The sequence below is a fragment of the Phasianus colchicus genome, chromosome 6 (genome assembly GCF_987193195.1).
Source record: "Phasianus colchicus chromosome 6, bPhaCol1.hap1.1, whole genome shotgun sequence".
Taxonomy (NCBI): domain Eukaryota; kingdom Metazoa; phylum Chordata; class Aves; order Galliformes; family Phasianidae; genus Phasianus; species Phasianus colchicus.
This window is the reverse complement of record NC_143441.1, coordinates 34,392,566-34,414,471: the sequence shown is the minus strand read 5'-3', so window position 1 is coordinate 34,414,471 and position 21,906 is coordinate 34,392,566. Positions and strand designations below refer to the sequence as shown.

General features: G+C 40.2%; 1 protein-coding gene across 7 annotated transcripts in view; it reads right to left on the bottom strand.

Annotated features, from left to right (window-relative positions):
- The window catches only part of CACNB2 (calcium voltage-gated channel auxiliary subunit beta 2), a 223,331-nt gene that overhangs the window by 83,852 nt on the left and 117,573 nt on the right, over positions 1 to 21,906 (bottom strand). Inside the window, exon 1 of one of the 7 annotated variants that reach the window (XM_090142917.1) lies at positions 11,199 to 11,463. The exons of the other annotated variants lie outside the window; for them this stretch is intronic. Coding sequence (XP_089999043.1) covers positions 11,199 to 11,231 — 33 coding nt within the window. The 5' untranslated portion in view covers positions 11,232 to 11,463. Of the gene's footprint in view, positions 1 to 11,198; positions 11,464 to 21,906 lie in introns of those variants that run through there. 7 annotated transcript variants of the gene reach the window in all.

Genomic DNA, 21,906 nt, shown 5'->3' with positions numbered 1-21,906 from the left:
ATTTCCCAGATTTTCTTCCTGGTAGAGTCCATCAGGACTCAGCATTCAAACTGATCAGATAATTCATTTGGATTAACAAGATATGGCTGAGCAAAATTATGCATTTTTCCTTAAAAATCCACACTACTTATGGGGAGAGAGCAATAGCATTCATGCACACATAGGAAGACTCTTGTACCCAGAAGACAAGGCAGTTTAAACTATTAGCAGATATCAGCAAATAAGGGGATATGATGATTATAAAAAGAATTATTTTCTTGCCACTGAGTTTTAGTGGAGCATCAATCAACAAAATCAAAATTTCACATATGGTACTCAGGCCTTGTACGTGAGCCTTATGATTTTACTTAAGCATCTCTGAAGGCCACCCATGCTCTTGCCAGGATATCTGCACAACAAACAACAGAATTATAGCAGACAATGAGAATAATTCCATCTTAGAAAGACCACGTGATAATTAGGGGAAACAGAATACAACTTTCTTAAATATATGTGGTAAACCACAACGCGATACATGCTGACTATACTTGAGCAACAACCGAATGCCCCCGACCTTCAGTTCTCACTCCACAGGTGTAACACCAAGCTTATATAGAAAGCAGATGATGGCAAAAGTATAATGGTTAATTACAGACCAATGGCTTAAAGTTTCAGAACTACACAGGATATCCTTCAGCAACAGGAGCTAGGTGGCTGCTCAACATGATGAAGACTTCTGTAAGTTTTAATTCATACCATAAAACATAGGAAATTCTATTTCAGTGATAGCAACATTTCTTAATCGTCTGTATTCTCTGAAGAGAATCACAGAAAAAATCATGTTGGAGAGGACCTGCAGAGAATGGCTGGTCCAACTGCCTGCTCAAGACAGGGCCAGAATCAAAGCCAGCTCAGTTTGCTCAGATCAGTTGAGTTTTGAAAATCCCCATGGATGGAAATTTTGCAACTTTATACAGAATTTTATTGATTAATCTCCCATTCTGGAAAAATAAAAACAAGCTCTAAAGTTATCTAATGTCTTAGATAAATAAACGAAGAATAAATATTATTATTTATATAATAAATAAACTTCTTAATAAATTATGTGACATTTGGTCTCAGAATTTATCTTGCTGAGCTGTTTACACATACAGAAGAATACAAATGCATCAAGTTCTGCACATGGTAACTCTCAGTAAATCCCATTTCTTCACATGAAAGAAAACATTTTTTCTTCACTGAAAGTAAGGAAGTTCTTATATACTTTTGGGCAGCTACAGGTCAGAAAAAGATATGAAGGACCTTTTCCCTTCAATACTGAGCAGGAATAGACTTGCAATAGGATTATATTATTATAATATAATATAATAGTAATGCATGAACCAGCTTTGCTTCTATGAACTGGTGTACCATTGCTCCCGCTGCATAAAGCTTCTGTAAGGGTATATCTGATCTCAGAATGAAGAGTTCAGCTTAGTAGGACACACTCTTTTTGGATCTATGCAACAATGTTGCTTTGCTTGCACCAATAAACAAACACTCAGACTTGAAGAATATTTGCCAAGATCAAAACTGTATTGTTAAGTCCATCTGACTTGTTTGTAACATTTAACAGAAAAGTAAAACTAAGCTGTATTCCCATAAAAGACAGTACATTATTCTAGAATTGAGTATTCATAGATTTTTTGGCATTTGAAATAATGTATTGCTGTACTAAAGTGTGTAGATCCATGTTGTGTTAGAAATGACAAAGAAACATGCACAGAACTTCTCAGGGCTTCCATTCATCCATTCCTCAGAGAAAAGCTTTCAAAATTGCTGTAGTCCTACAATTACAGGAATCAAAACATCCAAGTTTCACTAAACTGCTTCCCCGTACAAATCCCAGTTAATAGTCTGGTCAGAGATTCACAAAATAATAAACAAGCTTGTCACAGTTAGCATTACCTGCTTCTACATAAAAATAAAAATACATAAATAAATAAAAAAAAAAAGATTTGCTGAAAGAAGAATCAGTGCCTCCTATGGAAGATATGACAGCTATCCTCAGCTTTTCACAATTCTACCCCATCAGCTGAAGCTGCTATCTGGAAAATAACACACAGTTTGAGTAAACAAACGGTGCTTCATTTAGCCAATCAATTGCCCAGAGCTTGTTTAATATTTAGAGAAGACAAATCTTCATGAAGATAGATGCTCATGGTCTGTTAAAGAGCTGGATGGATTCCTCTGTGACAGACTTCCTCACAGCCAATATTAAATAGAAATAAATAATCGGTTTACTCTGAACAGTTGTTTCGGAAGTGGCTCATCACATCTACTTATTATAAATGACTGGAAAACAAAAATCTATTCCCACGCAGACATGAACACAATCTCAACTGTAAAAGAAGAAAATAAAGGAATAAATAAAAGGAATTGTGCCTGGAAGAGAGGAACAGAATGGTTTCAGATCACATGATCTCAAGTAGATTGTTCTGGCTTTTGATTCACCTGTGTGGAGGGCTCCTATCAAAACGGCATTAGACTATATTCAGCCTGCCTGCTAGGAATGCTTAATCTAGCTGTCATAACTACTATGGTGCTGAAAGGTCAAGGGAGCAGTGAGCTATCTAGACTGCCAGACACCACCTCATATACTGTAGATGGGAGAACAGTAGCTGCACTACCCAAGATAGAGCATCTAAAACAGGCAGTCTGCCACAGCAGGCACTCAGGCACGTATGGCAGACAGTGTGAACGTGCCTCTGTGACTTCAGCTTCCCATATGTGCTGCAGGGGAGTCACGATTCAATGTTTCACATAACACATCTTCCATGTGTAACCCTGCTGGCGAACTCACATCTATCCACAGACTAAACAACATCATAATCAAAATGCATGTCACAAATATTTAACTGGAGAACAGTCTTTAAAATAACTCTATTGTTACAAGCACTGCACTGGGGCCTGTGAAAATTCTGGAAATTTCTTGTGCTGCATTCGTACACAACATATACAAGGCCCATTTTCTATAACCAGACACATTCGAGCTGCCTTCTAAATAGCTGTAACTTTTCTGCACAGGGTTCTACCCTGAGAGTTACAAATCAATGCCTTAAAACAGGCAGAACATTAGTATCTCTTATCCATGAGTCTTCTCTAGCTAGAGATGTCCCCTGACATCTCATTAAGTAGCAAATATGAATGCGTGTGGTGTAACTGAGAGCAAACTGTAAATAATTCCTAAATGCCCAGACACGTAAACATACACGTTCAGATGTGTGCAGAGGAATCCAAGCTAATTCTGTATGTGGCAGCCACACAAATCAGAGAAGCACAAGGAATTAGCCCATTAGCTCTGTGTTTGTGCCATAGTCAGACTGGTGTCCCCACAGCTAACACTTGCTGTGGTTATAATAAGTACAATTCAAACTCCTCATTTCCTTGATATATATATGTATCAAGATCTGTAGAGCAAATGACAATACAAAAAAGAAAGATTATATTATTCTTGATCACAAAGTTTTCGGGATTCCTTTTTTAAAGTTCACCTTGATTAAATTCTGTGAAGCAAAACTCAGGAAGAGATGCTGAGCAGTACTTTGCCAGACTTAAAGAGAGCACAGAAACACCTAACAAGTTGGCAAATATTCTCCCTAGAAGGACACAGAACATCACTGAACTACCCAAGGGTAACGCTGCTTTATAATGTATGACTTTCACATTTCTGAGAACAAATCCAGACAGTCACAACTGGATAAATGCTTTCAATACTCCCCCAAGTCATGACTGGTTTTCCAAAATACCTGTTGTTCTTTTTTTGTTTGTTTTTGTTTTTGTTCTTTCATTTTGTTTTGTTTTTGTTTTGTTTTGTTTTCTGAGCTCATGCACTTTGTTTTGACTGGCTTGGTTTGCCTTAACTCAGAGATCTAACACTCAAAGAACTTGCTGTGATTTTCTGCTCCCTTGATTTCACTTGTACACAGAATATCAGGCATAATGAAGAAAGTCAGAGACTGTTTTAGTGTAACATGAGAAACAGTACAGTCTATGAAATTCCCTGCACTAGGGCGTTTTATTAGAAAACAATATTTGACCCTGTTTTTAAAAAGTTGCTGAAGAAACACTCAGACCTGCCAGAAAGTATGTGGTAATATCATATTTATTTCCTTCAGTCAGAAATACTTCAACAAGAACCAAGTAATGTAAAGATTTCATTAGGCCTTAAGCTACCAGCACTGCTAAATGCTATTCCCAGGTCCTGAGCGAGATTCCTTCCATCCTTCCTGCTGCTGTCTCAGAATGGAGGATGACACAAGAGGTACAGAACTACCTGGAGCAGTTTGGTGGAGGGAACACAGAGATAGGGCTCTGCACTTATCTCTGCCCTTGGGTCTTTTTTCCCCACCAGCACATACCACAAGCTGGGAGAGGAAGATGAGAAGCAAAGGAAGAACGTACAGTAGCAACACAATGACACTCACCCATGCATATGAAATTTGTAAATATCTTGGTTTGATTTTATTTTTTTTTCTCCATATTCATGAGAGAACTGTGTTAGTCCTGCCAATCTAGGCCACTTTGCACATTCCTCATCTCATCCCCTCTACTCCATAAACAGAATTCAGCTTCTCCCTTGACACTAGATCACCTGGAGCTGGTCAGTGTGGCTGGCTTCTAAATTCCAGGAACCATCTGACCTTCCTTTATTTCACAGGACATTTTCCTATATGTGCCTCAGTTATGAATCTGGTTCTCAGCCTCAGTGAGATACTCGTGTCCCATTTCAACAGCAAGAGGTATGTTCACTCCCTTCTGCCATTGCCTTCAGGCACCACTAAGCAATAATTTGCTATGGAAGACTCTGGGTTAATTGCAGCTATCAATTTGCCTCACAATTTTCTGTCAGAAACATCTGTTTTTAGAAGATTGTTCCTGAAGTGGGATACTCAGGTTTAGTTTCAGAGTACACAGCACACTCAGGGCAACACACTGTGAAAAGCAAGCAATGCTCTCTGTGATGTAAGGCTGAGATACAGCAGAAGGACCTGCACGTAACACCACGACCAGCTCAGTGCCTGAAGACAGCCTTCACACACCTCCCACACTGCTCTTGCCTGTCCTGTGCTGGAGGTGGATGGAGCGATAGGCCAGGTGTAGCATCACAGATTCACGGAATGAAAGGGGTTGGAAGGGACCTCTGGGGATCACCTAGTCCAACCTCCTGCTAAAGAAGGTTCCCTACAGTAGGTCACGCAGGAAAGCATCCAGATGGGTCTTGAATATCTCCAGAGAAGGAGACTCCACAATCTCTCGGGGCAGCCTGCTCCAGTACAACATAAATCCTTCCAGTATGCCACCACTAACCAAAAAGCCCCCATACTCAGTCACTGAGACTCAAATGAATGAAAAGTGACAAGAAAATCAAACAGTAACATTATTATTAAAAATAATCTACCTTGGATGCACAGACATTACAGGAGATAAATGCCAGTATAATTCAGGGGAGAAAAACTACTTTCAGTGTAGTTGCACAGATCACTAACTGGAAAGCATGCTGGGTGCCCTGAGAGCAACGCATTAGTGACCAAGATCTTTCTATACATTAGCTTTATTAAAGTTTTCTTCCCCAGTGTTTTGCTTGTCCCAACTGATGCCATTGTAGAAGCTGCTCCAATACAGGCTTGGAGCCCATGGCTCTTCCCAGCTTCCCTCAGGGGAATCCTGGGGCTCACATGCAAAGCCCTGAGTATAGCTGAGATGTCTCCATGCTAGCTGTGGGGAATGATGCCATACAGAACGACCCTTGCTCTTGCAATATAGGAAACAAAAACTCTACTGTTTCTGCTCTTGGCTGCTGTGGAGGATCCATGGGCAAAGGGCTGATAAGGGTGACTCACAACCCCACATCCAGCTCTGGACGTGAGCACACATGCCCTTCACACAGTGCACTTCTTGCAATACGATCTTTTTTACACGACTAACTCCATTCCTAGTACACGCATACAACATCTGTAGTTGAAAATTAATCAGTAGCACTTTTTAACATGCAAAACATTATTTTTAAAGCAACTTTTCACCTTCAACAGGTTAAACCTCTATCGTTACTAGGAGATAATCAAATATCATCTGCAGTTTAAATGCAGAGAATCCAAACGCTAAATGATGCATCTGAGCATGGACAAAGCACAACCTTACACATCTGCACTTCAAGTTACACTCCCAATTGACTCAGAAGTTATTCATCTCAGCACAGCATGAGACATTGCCTTAGACTGAACTAAGATAAACAAATAAAAGTTATTCCAGAATCTTCTGGTTTATTTTTTACAGTGTTCTGCCACAGGTAATTTGCAGAACTCATTTGCAATTCAAGTCAGTGCGTTTCCCAAATCAATTAATTCTGATTTACGATTTTTAGACATGGTCCTCCATTAGTCTGCAATATGATTTAAAAAAAAAATGCCATTGCTAAACACTTAAACATGACTCCTTTGAATCTTAACAACGCCCTAATTATCTTTTCTCCCTTTATTCAGTTTATGAAATAAGGTAAGCAGCAATGACTCAGAATAAACACTGAAAACACATCAATGTGTTCGCCCTGCTGGTTTCTAGGACTTACAGTAGTAAGTGTCTAAAATAGACGAGGGCTTTTCTCCTTCTTACAGCCAAATTTGCCCTGCAAGCAGCATGCTTACTGCAAACACAATCAAGGTTTGATTCACTAATAGCACTTAAAAAGGAACCCTTTTCAGACTTGAATGTTATTTGAATGCTTCAAGATCTTCCAGTCCTTTAGAAATTTAGCAGACAGATTTTCATACTTTTTAGCAGATAAGGCTGCCCTGCAGGAGTCAGAAGTGCAACTGGCATCTGTCAACATCATCTTTAATATTCAATGCAAAGTGCTCCATCCTGCAAAAGGACATAGGCAAACTCCAGGGATCTGAAGATTTAATTTAAATAGACAACTTCAAAACTTTTGCCTGGAGAATACAAGTGACAAATGCTAGATTTACAAGCAACAACAATATTTGCTCTGGACATCACAAGCAATTCACTGAAACTATAAAGAGGTTTTCTATTCCTCCTAAGGATACTTGGGAAGAGAAAAATCTATAAAGAGTAAAAGTTAGAGAGCCAAGTTTTGCGTTTCTTCAATTAAATCAGGTATCACTTCCTAAAAGTATGAGCACATTCTATGTTCCATCATCTTCCCAGACAACTCCTGTTGTAGCAACAGACTATTACTATTTACCCTATTTCTGAGGTTAAGGTGAAATTTGCATGTATATCATTTCTTAGGGAGAAGTTCAACACATGCAGTTCAAACCTCCTTGACTAAATTATGTCCAAGGGGTTAATGCTATTAAGGGGGAAGGAGGAGTATTTCAAACTGTAAATTTAATCTCAACTGTGGGTGTTTTGGAGGATAAAATGAACTGCAGTTTTGAGGAGTTACATCCTCTCCCAGACCACATGCTTTCTCCTAAACTAGCACATACCCTTACCTTTGTCATTCCACCTTACGTTGGCCATAAATTTAGTGAGGACTTGCACATAAATAAGGCTTTGCTAATATATAACTTCAACTGACAGACCTCAGGAAGGACATTTGAAAGCAAGAGTAAAGGAAATACAGTGACTTTCATTAAGTGAGCACTTGCCAAGAAAAGTCGTCCCTAATTCAGAAATACTCTCCTACAAAAAACCTTTCCAACAGCCAGTTTACCCTCAGAAGAAATCCTAATTAATCTTACACTTATCATAGTGGTGCCTGATCATTCTACTTGAGGAGCCAAATAGTTCTTCCGTGGAGGGCTGCCAGAAGGGACACAGGTGAGACAGCAAGGTGACCTGGCCCTGATAACGACAAGGCACTGCCTGGCTTGCACACCTAAACCCAAGGGCTTTGGAAAGGCAGCAGGGGGACAGGGCTGCTGTTGATCTGCAGCCCACACAAAGCTGAATCAAGAGAACAGGAGCAAAGCATCTCTGGCTATGCAAAATGTTCTGTTGGGCAAGAGGGCACAGGAGAACTAGGCAAGCCTCCCAGAAATGCAAGCACAACCCTACACTTCCCTCACACACTACGCATTGACTAAGAAGGCCACCTGAGGTAAACTTTGGGTGCTTTGGGAGTTTAACGCTGAGCACAATTTACCATGAGAGGAGCACCCACTTCTTGTTTTCTATGAAGGTCTCTAATTCTGTTCCATTTCAAGTGGTTTATTTTGCAAACAAACAGAAAAATCCCTACACTAACAAGCTATTGCCACAAATGAGATGCCTCAGCCTCTAGCTTTTTTTGGATTCTTCTATTTATGAAATAAAGTCGTTTACTATACTTGAACACCTCAGCATTTCCTGGTATGTGGCACAAAATATGTCGATTCCATCAGTTCTTAAGAGGTTAATAAGCAACTACCTAAAGTGCTAAAATAGTGTCAAACATGGTTAATACCCCAAGTCCAAACTTTCGTGAAAAATATCATTCAAACAGGAGAGAACTGCCGCTACATGGTTTTAATACAATTTGAAATACATCATTTCTTACTATGGTGTGATAATGAGGAATTTTTCTGACTATCAAGTGGTCCTAAACCACAGTACTGTCTTTTGATAACTGATCCTTAAGGAATATTGCCTTTGTTAACCAAGTTTTGCAGGAAATGACAAATTGAGTATCGGTGCTGTCAGACTTACGGTGCACCCAGAAAAACTAATAATGCATGTTTTGATTAGGCACTGGAATGAAGGAAAACCAAAGAGGACAGTACATGCAAAACTTGGTTGAACCAAGCTATGGAGTTTCACTGATAAATTTAATTGAGTCAGAATGTCACATCACATGCTCACATTTCTGTAAATGTGTGCACACATAGATGTGCTAATGAAATGTATAAAGTGATCAAAGAGTTTCTCTATTTAAAGACGGGGTTCTTAAGAGGGCTTTATTGAAATTCTTTAAGAGATATTTTAATCATGTTCAATTTTATTAGTGATCACTTTTCTAGGATAAGAATCACAGTTTATATTCACAGCTAGAATGTCTTACACTTATTTGAAACTGGCTGAAATTAATCAAGAACTTCAGATGAAGTCCTGAGAATCTTCATTGTCACTCTTCTCACTGACACTGTCCTGCAGTGACTCATAAGTAATCGTGTGGGAAGATAAAACAAATGCCTTTTCCACAGTACAGAGCATATGGCTTCATGAACTACACATTTTTACCGAGAAGTTTTCCATTGATTCTAGGTTTTATTGAACAATAAAACTGTTCTTCAAGATCTCATAGCCCAACTCTTCTATTTTTGGTGATTTTAAGAATAGTTTAATACGTTCTTATCACTGAGTAAAGCAAGCATCTCAGTATGTTTGACTGCCAAAATAACACCAAAAAAACCATACCCCTATTTTTCTCTGCATGTTTTTGCATAGAAGAAAATATAAAAGTGATATTTTGGGTTGGACTTAATGAAACATTTTGTTTGAGAAAAGTGATACACTTTGGTTTCATGGACCACTAGAGACTTTGAAGGAAAAATATATGTGCACCCCCAAGCCCATACAATTCATTTCCTAATTGACGCCATTCCACATAGCTTAACTATTCAGTAGGGGGACTGGAGTGAGGTGTCCCACTTGCCTGAGACAAATGACTTACACATGAAACTATTTTCAATGACAGAATGCCTCAATGTTTTCTAAAAAATTGAGACAGTGCATATCAGGAGATGAGTTTGAGAGATGCATGGGAGTCCAAAACCATGCTGCAGCCATCCAGGTGACTCGCCAGGTACTTCAGTATTTCAAACTCGCAGATTCCTGTCCCTTTACAAAGCAATAAGTGACCATAAAAGGCGCAGTGGAATGTAGAGACAGTACCAAACAAACAAACAAACCAAAAACCAAAGCAAAACAAACAAAAAAAACCCTCGAAATCTACTAATACTGATTGGCAATGCTTTATGATATAGCTACAATAATGCAGTGAATTAAAACAGTATATAGTCTATTAATAGCTTACAGTTGGAAACTCGCTGTCAGTTGTCAATTTTTAAAAGCAATTAATTAATAGTTGAAAATAAATTACTGCAACACTGTGTTGTTTATTGCTTTGGAGAAACTACATTCTTCTCCATTTCCCTGCTCAGTTTGTGAAAGTTGGTGCAACTCACACACACACAATGAGCTCCATGTGCAGACAGCTGCGTTTAAATTCTTTTCCTCAACAACTTCTTCCACATTTCCGGCATCCCACAAACATAGCTGTTTGCCATTAAAAAAACACGGGGAAAAAAATCCAGGGTAACTCAATGAATTCCTTGAAATGTGTTGGAGAACCCAGAATGCCAAGAAAAGTACTTTCATATTCAGAGAACCATATCGGTAACCAAAACAAAACATTTACAAGTTATATGCAAAGAACGCACCGTTTTTAACACGCAGAATTTATTCTGATTTCCTATAGAAAAGTTCATAACATTTCTGTTGCTCCCTTTGCTTCCCTGGAGCTCCTCAGGTCTCTGTCACAAGCTGTGTGTGGGTGGAAGGATCCATCCGTCCGCTCACAGCACAGCACTTGAGGCTTGGGCTGTAAACTCTGATGTCGGAAACCAATAACGCGCAACAACACAGAGTAATTTGTGGTTTCTTTCTCATCAACTTCACCAGAGTGTCATTTTACGCAAATACTGAAGTAAGCAATGTCAAATTCTAATGGGAGTGTGCTATGGGGTTTTTTTTAAGCTGGCTCTTGCAATGGACATTACATTACGCTGCCGTGACATGTTTGGAACTGGACAAAAGAAATGACTTGGCAACACCCCCATAACCTACAATTGAGTTCAGTCCTGTAACCTATGTGTAGGCCGTCTACAGCACAAAGAATAATTCTGAATTATTTGGAAGCAGGGCTTTGGCTTGCCCGAAGCCTGTGTCACCTCATCACACCCAGCATCTGAATGCTTTCAGTACCACCTCGGTGCCATCAGCGTGACAAGGAGCAGAAATGCAGCCCAACCCAGCAACCAGTGTCCCACTGCACGGAGAACTTGCAGAAAAACGTCACATTTAAAAGCGATCACGTCGATGAGCACCAAAGTTGGACTGCAGGAAGCAGAGCACTGGCTGGTATTCAGAGCTGACCACAATTCTGAGAAATTTATAAAGTGAAAAGAACGATTAAAGATTAAAACCCCGCGACCCTCTCGGGGGACGTGTCTTACCGCCTCGTAGTCCTCGCTGCCGAAGAGGTACATCGCTGCACCAGCCCGGAGCGCCCGATCCGTCTAAGGTGCGATTTCCTCCCGCATCTCCAACTTGTTCCCTCAGCCAGCCGCGCTCCGCAGCGCCGCGCAGCTCTCCGCTCCCGGCTTCCCACGCCCCAACTGCTTCTGAAGTACCGCTCCCCTCACCGAACCAAACCCCGTGGATGCGAGCGGCGGGGAGGCGGCGGCGGCGGCGGGCGGCGGGACGCGGGGCAGGGCGAGCAACGGGACCGAGCGGGGCCGGGCTGCGCTGCCCCCCGCGTGCCGCTGGCGCCGCGCTGATTGGCTGCCGGGAGCCCGCCGAGCCCGCCGCCGGGACGGGGAGAGCAGGAGGCCGCGGCCGGGACCCGCCGCGCCGCCTCATCGCTTCACGGCCGTGCGGCGCCGCGCGGTGCGGCACTCCCGGCTCCGGGCACCGCCGGCGCGCTCCGAAGCAGGCTGCTGGAGCCCGAAACAGCCCAGCACGCCGGAGCGTATCCCTTACTCCTCCAGTAGCTCTGCGGGATGACACGGAGCTATCCCACTACCTCTGTCTCTATGATACAGAATCATTCTGGGATTGTTTTCCTTTGCTTTGTTTCCTCAGTTCATTGCTCCCTTCTGCCGATTAATTCCAGGCCGCCCCACCGGTGAAACGCAGTGCAACTTAATCTGCAATGGCACAACGCAGGTAGGTAACACAACACCTGTGCCCACAGACCTCCCGCTGTGGGAAACAGATCCGGCACAGCGTACGGCATCACAGCAGGACAGCCACCGACGCAGCATGGGCACATATCAGTATCGTGAATGTGTATGAATAAAATGTGCGTGTGGTTGCCCTTATCTATCTATAGCCATGGTAGAATAACAGCATTCAATGACATGGACATACACAGCACTGAAAAACAGTCTGTGCTGCTCAACTTCTTGCCTTCCGCAAAGAAAAGAGGACAAGAGTTCTTCTCTAAGAAAAGATATCCTCCCTGTTCAACAGGGATGCGGTTCAAATATACTGTAAACATCCTGCCTGTGTCTCCTCCCCCACCCCTTCCCCTTATTTCAAATAGATCTCACCTATCTCTGCTCCCTTGCGTGAGTTACAGCACGCTTCTCTCAGCCTGCCTCCTCCGTCACAAAGACCTTTGGTCCTCTGCAGACTATCGGTGATGTGATTCATGGATTGTGGTTTAAGTTATCCTAGGTATTCTAAAGCAGAGTTAAAACCAAGTTACATTCTCTTGGAAAGAGCAAACTAGATATCAGAACAGTTTAATTTTGCTTCACTATCTTCCAGCCATATGCTTACAAAATAGCAGTAGTTTAATCTGTCAGCCAAAGTGGTCACTTCACATCACATCAATTGCAAATTATGCTTCAAACAAATAATATCATAATATCGTGTTCTCACCAAGTAAACAAAGTGTGCACCATTCCTACAAGACACTGCTAATGGAATGCAAGTCACTCACCCGAGACAGCTGCCATTACTGATGTTGAAAGAGTGCGGCTACATACGCTTATTAGTCCAAACATAATGGCCTGAATGTACTGCACGGCTTCTTTATGTGAAACCACACCTGTCAATACTAGGAAAACCAGTGTCATCACCCATTACTTTGCTTGTCTCATAGAGCTCTTATGGGCAATTGGGAAGGAAAAACAGAACAAAACAAGGCAAAACAACAACAACAAAAACCAACAAATAAAACCAGCAGGACTGCCACAGCTGCTTCTAATATCATCAATAAGGGAAGCACATTGTTTTCTGTGTATTAAAAATCAAGTGATCATCTTTGAACAGTTTCATCAGCTTCTGTACTTTGGGCATGAATACGAAATCAGGGTCAGGGGGACTGCAGTTCACATACACTCAGTACAGATGAAGGACTTTATTCAGACTGTCACTATAAGTGACTTACATGTCACAAGCAATTCTCACTACAGACAGCACAAGCAGCCAGAGTCTGGCAGCTTGGACGGTAAATAAGCTGAATTGCTCATTGCTCTCTTGAATTGAAACATCATGACAGGTACCCAAGTCTATCTTAGAGCTTCAGAAAGCAAATCTGTGTATAGCTTTTATGGTTCAAGAATTGAAGTCTGCAAAAGTGTCATCCCCAATTGAGGTAATTTAAACTTATAACAACTTCTGAATGACCTGTGCTCTGTTCTTGGCTAAGCAGCAGCGGTGGACTTTCTCTGTGTATCCTTTCCACAGTGGTTCAGGGTGGCATGGGGCTGCCTGCACTTGGACAACAGCACAACAGCATCTCTCTGGTGCTGATCCTTGCAGTAAGGCAGTACAGATGAAAAATCTCAGGATTCATGCAGAAGGAGTAAGGACAGTGATGGAAATGGGGAAGAGTAGATTAGAAACAGAAGTCAGGCAGCAATCGGACTGCAGAAGTGGTGGGAATGGGAAGGTCAAGAAACCAGTGAAGGACTAGGAAGGAAGCAGCATGACCTAAATGAACAAGACACTAAAAGCCAGGCCAGGAGACACAAAATAAGATTGGACTATAAAGCAGTTCAAGGTAAGCACAGAATGCAATAAGATTGGAATAATCTCCACAGGAACGAGTAGGCTACCTGACTAGCCTAATGCTAAGTGGTAAACAAGGAGCAGGGCAGAAAGATGCTGACCCAGGACTGGGGTGTCCAGGCAGAACTGGCTGACCAAGCACTTAGAGACTACCAAAAATTCTCTAGGATGGAGACTTCAGCAGGAAAGCAATTTCAGGACAGCAACAGAGCTGGGATTAACGCAGAAAGCACCAGAAGCACAATAGCTCTGGGGGAAAAAAAAAAAAAAAAAAAAGAGAGAGAGAAAAAAACAAAGAAGAAACAAAGCTAAGGACTCTACTGCAAGGTAAAATTGATCCTCTCCTTCACTGGTACTTTCAGGCAGGACACATAATTGAAGATGTGACAAAGAGCTATGCAAACTCAATTTGATCCAGTCTTCATTTTAAGAACCAGATTCCACACTAAGGGAAAACGAACTGCCTAGATATTTGATCACAAGAGTCAAGACTTCAGTTTGAAATGAGGAATAAATCACAAGAATTAAATGAGTCACCTCTTAAGCTTTCTAATATGCACAATTGCTTGTAGTCTTTACTTATCCACAGCATCCAGGACAGCAATAGCAATATAAAACATCTGTTACCAAGAGCAAGGAAGCACAGGTGTAGGTTTGTCAATGGGTGTGAACTGTTTGCTCTGATCATTTCTGCAGTTTTTTTCCTTACATACAAATCCATTCATGTATAATAATACCTGATGGGAGTGAGTAAAGAAGACAGAGCTGGACTCAATGATTCTCAGTGAAAGGGCAAGAAGCAATAGCATAGATTGAAATGTAAGAAATTCCATTTAAACACTAGGAAAAAAAATAATTCCTTTTACTGTGCAGGTGACTGAGCACTAGAACAGGTTTCCTGGGGAGATTGTGGAGTCTCTCTCTATCTTTGGAAACATTCAGTAGCCACCTGGACATGGACAGCCCTAATTGATCCTACTCCCAATAGGTGTTTGGGCCAGACTGTCTCCAGAGGTGCCTTCTTACCTCAGGAAGTCTGTGAAGCCATAACAAACTTAAATAAAAAATATCTAGCTCATGTTGATATTATAGTGATTCCACCCCTCAGTTTTAATTTTCGAAGATTAAACATATTGACTTTTCAAACTGTCTAGGACAGCTTTTACCTCTAGTATTTAAACTCTGACCTATATCTTTTAAGCATAACTATGAACTGTCTGCACTAAAAATAACTCTGTATATCATACTACTTCAACATAGTGCCTTTGGGAAAACAAACAGAAAAAACTGCTGACACGGTTGTCAAGGTTAATAGACTAAACAGACGCTCCTTGATAAACAAGAATCTTTCAACTTGCATCCAACAGTAACAACTATTTTTTCTTCAAGAACTCTAATGGTAAGCAATTGACTCTTACTTAATCCAGATTCACATTCGGGTCCCAGTGAAGAACGTCAACAGCATACAAGTTTCTTTTGCACAACAAACAACAAGAATTTGCTTGTAAACATAAGGAGTAATTTATTCTTAAAGGAATTTTGGCAGTACTCCTATTTATGCTTTTCATATACCTGAGGCAGAAAAATCCAGAAAACTTTCATATGAGACCAAAGAGTGAGAGCTCTTTCTCTTCAACTATCCAACTTCCAAACTAGCCTCTCCCACATCAACGCTGAATAGCTGCTTAACCACATTACTTAAATTGGGAAAAAAAAAACAAGTAATTTTTTCAGGTTTTTCTTTTTTTCTATGAAATTTAGCACTTCTACTCTTATGTTGGGGACCTCAGACCTGGATGCAGTGCTTTAGATGGGGCCTCCTGAGGGTGGAACAGAAGGAGAATACCCTCTCTCTCCTGGCCACTGCTCTGTTGATGCAGTCCTGGATACAGTTGGCATTCCAGGCTGCAAGGACTGCCAAAAGAATCTGAAGCCTGGGCCTTCTTGCTCCTTAGGCATATTTAGAAGTATGGGTATTCTTCAATTCTTATAGCTACTCTTTGAATGAACTACACTAGTAATCACAGTGTCCCTGTAATTAGAGGAGATGAGATTGTGTTTTAAAAAGTATCCAAGTATTTTATGGAAATGGCTGGAGTATCTCAGCAAGGGAGACTGAAAACAAACTGGCCCAGAAGAGCTGTGATTGAGCACAGAAACCACGCTGAAGATCTGTGATTGAGCACAGAAACCACACTGTTACAGTGAAGGCTCAGAACCTGTTGCAATCAGTAAGGAATTCACCCTGAGTTCCTCAGGCTCCTGCTAGCTGTTCCTATCTGTAAGTAAATTTATGTGGAGGAATGATGTGACAGAGACCTTCCTTCCTTTTTAAAGCATCTCCCCGAAAATGTATCGTTTACAACTATTAAAAGGTTTACTCAATATTGTTTGTCCTAGATTTTCATTTCAGAAGCACTGGGCAGCACCTTAGAAAATGGTGCAAACTCCAAATCACAGAGATGCTCTGCATTTAACTGCAACAGACTCTGAATTTCTTTTCTGAATATACTGTTTGTATATCTAGCTATGAATTTAAAATTCATCTCCTTACATAGAAGTCCATACACCATGTAGGATGTTTGTAATCTGTCTCTACATATGGTGTGCATCTGAGAAAGAGATGAAATAACATTTCATTTGATGAAATTCAATTTCATATAGGTGTATAACAAAACAACGTCAACTAATTGAAGATCTCCTTAATATAAATGTCAAATCTTTGATCCTCAAAACAACCTTAAATTTAAGGAGCAGTAAAATCTTAAAGTATGCCCATGGAACTATTAGAAAGCTATTTATATTTCATTTTTAAACACTGAAGCTGCTTATCATTTGCAGATTGTTGTTGGTTATTATGGTTACCATTCTCTAACACAATCCAATCTGCCTGCAGTTTTCTATTTCAGGATACAGCAGTGATAACATTAACAGACTAGACTTCTCATCTTGCAGATATACATACGGTAGGGGCACATGCTATCTCCTGCACTGAAAGATAACAGGAGCATGTTCTCACAGAAATAACAGGCTGCAAGTGGCTGCCATCCTTGCAGTTAAAACACTTAGCCCAGACCACAGTGAGTGTCAGACAAAGGTTTGAAACCATTTTGCCTGCTTTATTATGGATCCTTCATATCACTCTGATAGTGAAAAGGAGGCATCAAGTTAGGAGATACATCCACAGGTGATTGTTCCCATTTGCGAGCAAGATTTTCTTGTATGGGTTTGGTTTTGTGTTTGTTTTTAAATATAGTGCAGTCATAGGAAACACTTTGCAGTCTTGCAGCAGTGAAGCACAGAGAATGGGGACAAACTGAAAAAGCAAGTAAATGGTGAACATGCCTTTGTTAGTGCAAGTCCTTCACTCAAATTGCCTGCAACTGAGAGTAGCCAAATATTTCCAAACAGCTGATAGTTTTTTCAGTGCTTTAAGAGGCTGGGAAAAAAAAAAAATCATCAATATTTACTTTTAAAAGAAATAATATCCTTAAGATTAAAACAGAGATACTGTTCATTTTACTATAGTTACTAATTTCAAGAAAGAAAACTGCAAATGCTTTTGATCACAAGAACAGCAACAATAGAACAAACCTTTGAAGTAAAATATATAAAATCTTGGAAAAACTTGGAAAAAATAGCCTTGATGGCAAACATTCCCTAGAAAATACAGATTTCCATTGAAAATTTATTAATTCAAAACTTCAATGTCACCACTACATGCTGCTGACCTGCTACACTGAATAATACTTCAAATTAACACTGGGATTTAATCTCAGTGAGATGCTTTCAACTCTCACATGCAGAACGTGCCTGCTCCTGGGCATGCTGTAATGTCAAAGTGCCACCAGCAGTGTGATGATTGCCAGCAACTGATGTTCCAGAGCTGGTGACTGACAAGCAACTAGGGGAATCCTTTTGGCTTGTAACTGTACAGAAGCCACCAGGAACTGCCCATAGACATTAACTATCTCTGTCCACATCTCCACATCCTGAAAATTAGGCTCAAGCTACAGATTGTCCTATGGGCACTCATGATGCTGGTTTCTCAACTAATACTTTCCAGTGGAAAGGTTTAATGCATGGTCTCTTAAAACCATTCTGATTTTTTGAATGAAGTACTAATTCATGTATGAGGTCCAATCATATCTCAGAGCTATAAGAGTCTTTGTAAAATGTGAGCTAGTGATAATTCTGCATTCTGTTATTTCAGAAGTGAAAGTATATCTGATCAGCAGAGCTATAACAGCAGGCTGCAGGAGGCACTGTGGCATCCTACTTCTGTTTATGCACTAGCCATCATTGCACGTTTTCATCAGTTGAAGTTCTTGATTCTCACCAAATGATGTGGTTTCTTTGGCCTCACTTTTTCAAATCTCAGTTCCCATTCCTCATGTTTGAAACATGCAATTTTTCTGATGCTTGCATTTTTGGCAACTCTAGAAGCTTTATTAATTATGCTTAATTTCTGGTACAAGCCAGTCCTCACAATTTAACAAGCTTCAGTGAATTGAGTTTTGATGCAATGCAAAGCTGGAATAACTCCCACTAGCAGAAAGGACTGTATTGCTTGAGACCCACTTCAGAGCTCAGAATTAAGGGGCATTTAGACAGCTGCTTCTCTAATGACCTCCTGCACCTCTGGGTATGGGTGTCACCTGGCACTGCAGGAACATACTTGAATTTAATGAGCAGGGAGCCAGAAGCACAGCCCTGGCTAACAGGAGCCATAACTATAACCCTAGTGTGTTGCATTGGAAGCACTCTCAGAAGTAGCTGTTTGCTACGTGGAGCCAGGAGTCAGTAGAGCAATGGAGATGATAAGAACAGCTGAGTTATTCCTTCCTTGCACAGAACTAATGCAACACGTGACAAAGGCATTTTCAGCACTCCCCTGATGAAACATAGCAGGTAGTAAACTCGTAGTATCACTACTCTGCCCACTTTAAACAACAGAAATCTTGCCAGTAGCGCTAGAGCCTGAATATCATTTTTCTGCTTGACACTTTTCTTCTAGTTCTCTGTTGCTACAGTTCACAATCAGATCATTACAAAAAACAAATGCATGCTCCAAACAACTTGGACCTCAGACTTTGTCAGGCTTGCCTTCTCAGCTCCAGGGCCCCGATTCTTCAGCACTTTCTGCTGGGTGAGTTTTCAAGGTGATCCCACTGGTGATTCAGCAGACAACCCTACACCATTTCCAGTTTCAGACACATGACTCTACTGTGAGTTAGGTGTGGACTCCTTAACTCATTGAGAAGCTCCTTCTGAGTACAAAATATTTATAGGACAATTGAGTTACAGCCACAAGAAGTGACTAACATAGTAAGAACTCTGATAAAATCCATAATTATTCATCTCAGTGTGGTTGTGACCTACTAAAAAACAGTATTTTAATTCCAAGCTACAATAACTTCTCTCTTATAATCAGAAAACTGAATCTAAGCCATTTATTGTGCTGTGCATGATGTGATCGGAATAGATTTACAGTAAGCCAGCATCAATGCAGATAGTTACTTTTAAAACTTAAGCAAATGATTCTCTCAAGCACTTCTGTTCAGAAACTTTAGGATTCTCCTTCTGAAATGAAAGATTTCTGCTATTACAATGCTAGTTATTGTGTGTAATGAAGTTCAGAGATTCATTTGAAAGCACAATAGAAGTTGACATTTTTTTTAACAGAAAATATCCAGCCAGAAAATAAGGAGGCCAGAAATATCCCAGTGTTCTGGGAACTCAACAATTTCCTTGAAAACCAGCAAATATTCCTTAAAATCCTTGGTTTGAAATTGAATTTGATAGCACTCCACTGTAGCATGAGTTCCTGAAACTGTTACGTAATTAAGCACTTAGGTAAGTGCTTTCTCATATACCCTAGTGATACTGGGTATATTGCTGAAAAGTAATACTTAAATTTCAAGTGATACTTATCTAAAATGCAATACCTTATGTAAGCAATCCATTAGTTTATATAAGGCAAATACTGAAGAGATTACTCTTTCAAATAATAAAATGACATGTTTTGTTTTTTTTTTTTAATTGTTACATTATTAGAAATCAGAAAAGATAAGTATATTTTATTATTATATAATGATAAAGTATATGCAGATATGACCAAGAAAGAAAAGGAACCACTGGAACCTTGAACCTTTCAAATTAAAATTAGGCAGCATAGAGCTTAAACAAATAAGCAAAATCGCAGGCTCATCATGAGGTAGAAAACAAAGTCTGTGTATGGTTGAATCATACAAATTTGTGAAGAAAGGCTTTGACCAAATACAAAGTGAAATGCACAGAAACAATGCCATGTGCCTCAGTGAGGACTCTGCCAGACTGAGAAGATACCAAGTTATGACTACTGTAATGCAAGTGATTCCATGGATCAGCAGGAGCCCATTCAAAATGAAATTCAGCTTTTACCCAGAATTGCCAGCACACTTGAAAATGATATATTTTCTGATATTAATAGTCTAAAAATACTGTTTACTAACAAGTTAATAATTTTTAAATGACGAATATCCTAACTTGTCAATCTGTCAGCATCCTTTCAGCAGCCTCAAAATATTCAAGAAGAAAAAAATAGAAATTTATATCCACCAAACAACTGCAAAATGCAATGTATCATTAATGACAAGCTGCAGAAAAACAAGTTGTTTTGTGAACAGCAGAAGTAACAAAGCCTGGTTTCCCACACACACCTCCACAATACCTTCAGCTCATTCCCTTTTTCCCTACACACCACATGCTCTGCACACTTGGCTCCCCTCCCCTCACCCAACTTCCCACCAGTTGCTGGTTGAGCAAGAGGCATAGGTTCAGTTACTCTGGAGTTAAATCCACACTTATCAGCCAGCTGGGTGCTATCTCCTGGATGCTAGGGGAGCCCCAGAGAGTGCCTCAACTCAAACACTGGCATGCAGAGCAAGTAGCAGCTCCAGCCAGTCCCCAAGGTCTCCGTAGCTCCGAGACCTCTGCAAGGCTGATGTAAATTGGCCATTGGACTGAAGTTACTGAGAAGCACAGCTGACAGATGGAAAGTGGGATTGCATAAAGCTTGTCTAGGAAACCAATCTAAACATCAGAGCTGTTATACAAAGACTGTCCATGCGCTTTAATACTCAGCAGCTTGTTTAAATATAAGATGCTGCATGATCAGCAAGGTAAAAATGTATATTTTTCAAACCATCTCTTTCACAAACATTGGTTGCTGTTAAGCTATTGCAAGCATTATATAAACCCCAGATTTTAATGCAGCATACATGCACAAAGATTTCTACTTATAGCAATTGGCTGTAAGAATCAGTAATAAACATGGCAAAAAAAAAAAAAAATCCTATATGCAAATATGATTAGGAAAATATTTTCACAAATACATCTATATTTTAGCCCACAGCAAAAAGTCAGTGTAAAACAGAGCAGCCCAGTGATTTAAAAGCCTACCAAAAATATACCCCAATGCAAGAGAATTTTAAGGGTCCTTTACTTCCCCTTCTTTCACACCTTTTTTAATGTTGCATTTCTGCATTGTTCATCCTTGTAAGAAAATTACAAAACTGATCTCTTTCATTTTACAAAATTCCAGACTTGTTCAATGCCATTTGAATTTAAAAACAAACAAACGAAAAACAACAACAACAAAAAGAGAAAATATATATTTCACCAATGCTGAAAAGCTAAATTCCTGGATATCAGGGTAAATTGGCCATGGCAAAAAGACAGATGTCACTTCTTAGTGTCCTCACCTCACCTGCTATGTAGTTGACAGCTTCAGTAGACTACAACGGATTTGTGCACTTGATGTGCTCACAGTTTTCTGGCAGAAGTTTGCATACTGTAGATTTTTATGTCATAAGTTTGTGGTGGTGAAAATATGTCAGCAGACAGGAAGTATTATTTTATTTCTTTTTACCGTAACATTTTAATTGACTGGAACATCTTAGCAGTCAACTTATTAGAAGGGTTATCTGTCATTAAGGGGTTATCACCAGTAAGTACTTTATCTAATTATGCATGTCAGAAAATATGAAAGAGAAAGCTCTCAGGCTGCATCTCTCTTTCAACCTCCCCAGTCTTCCTATTACTTTCCACCCAGCCATCGAAACTACTCTTTTTTTCAATGACATGGTGTTTGAGAACTGT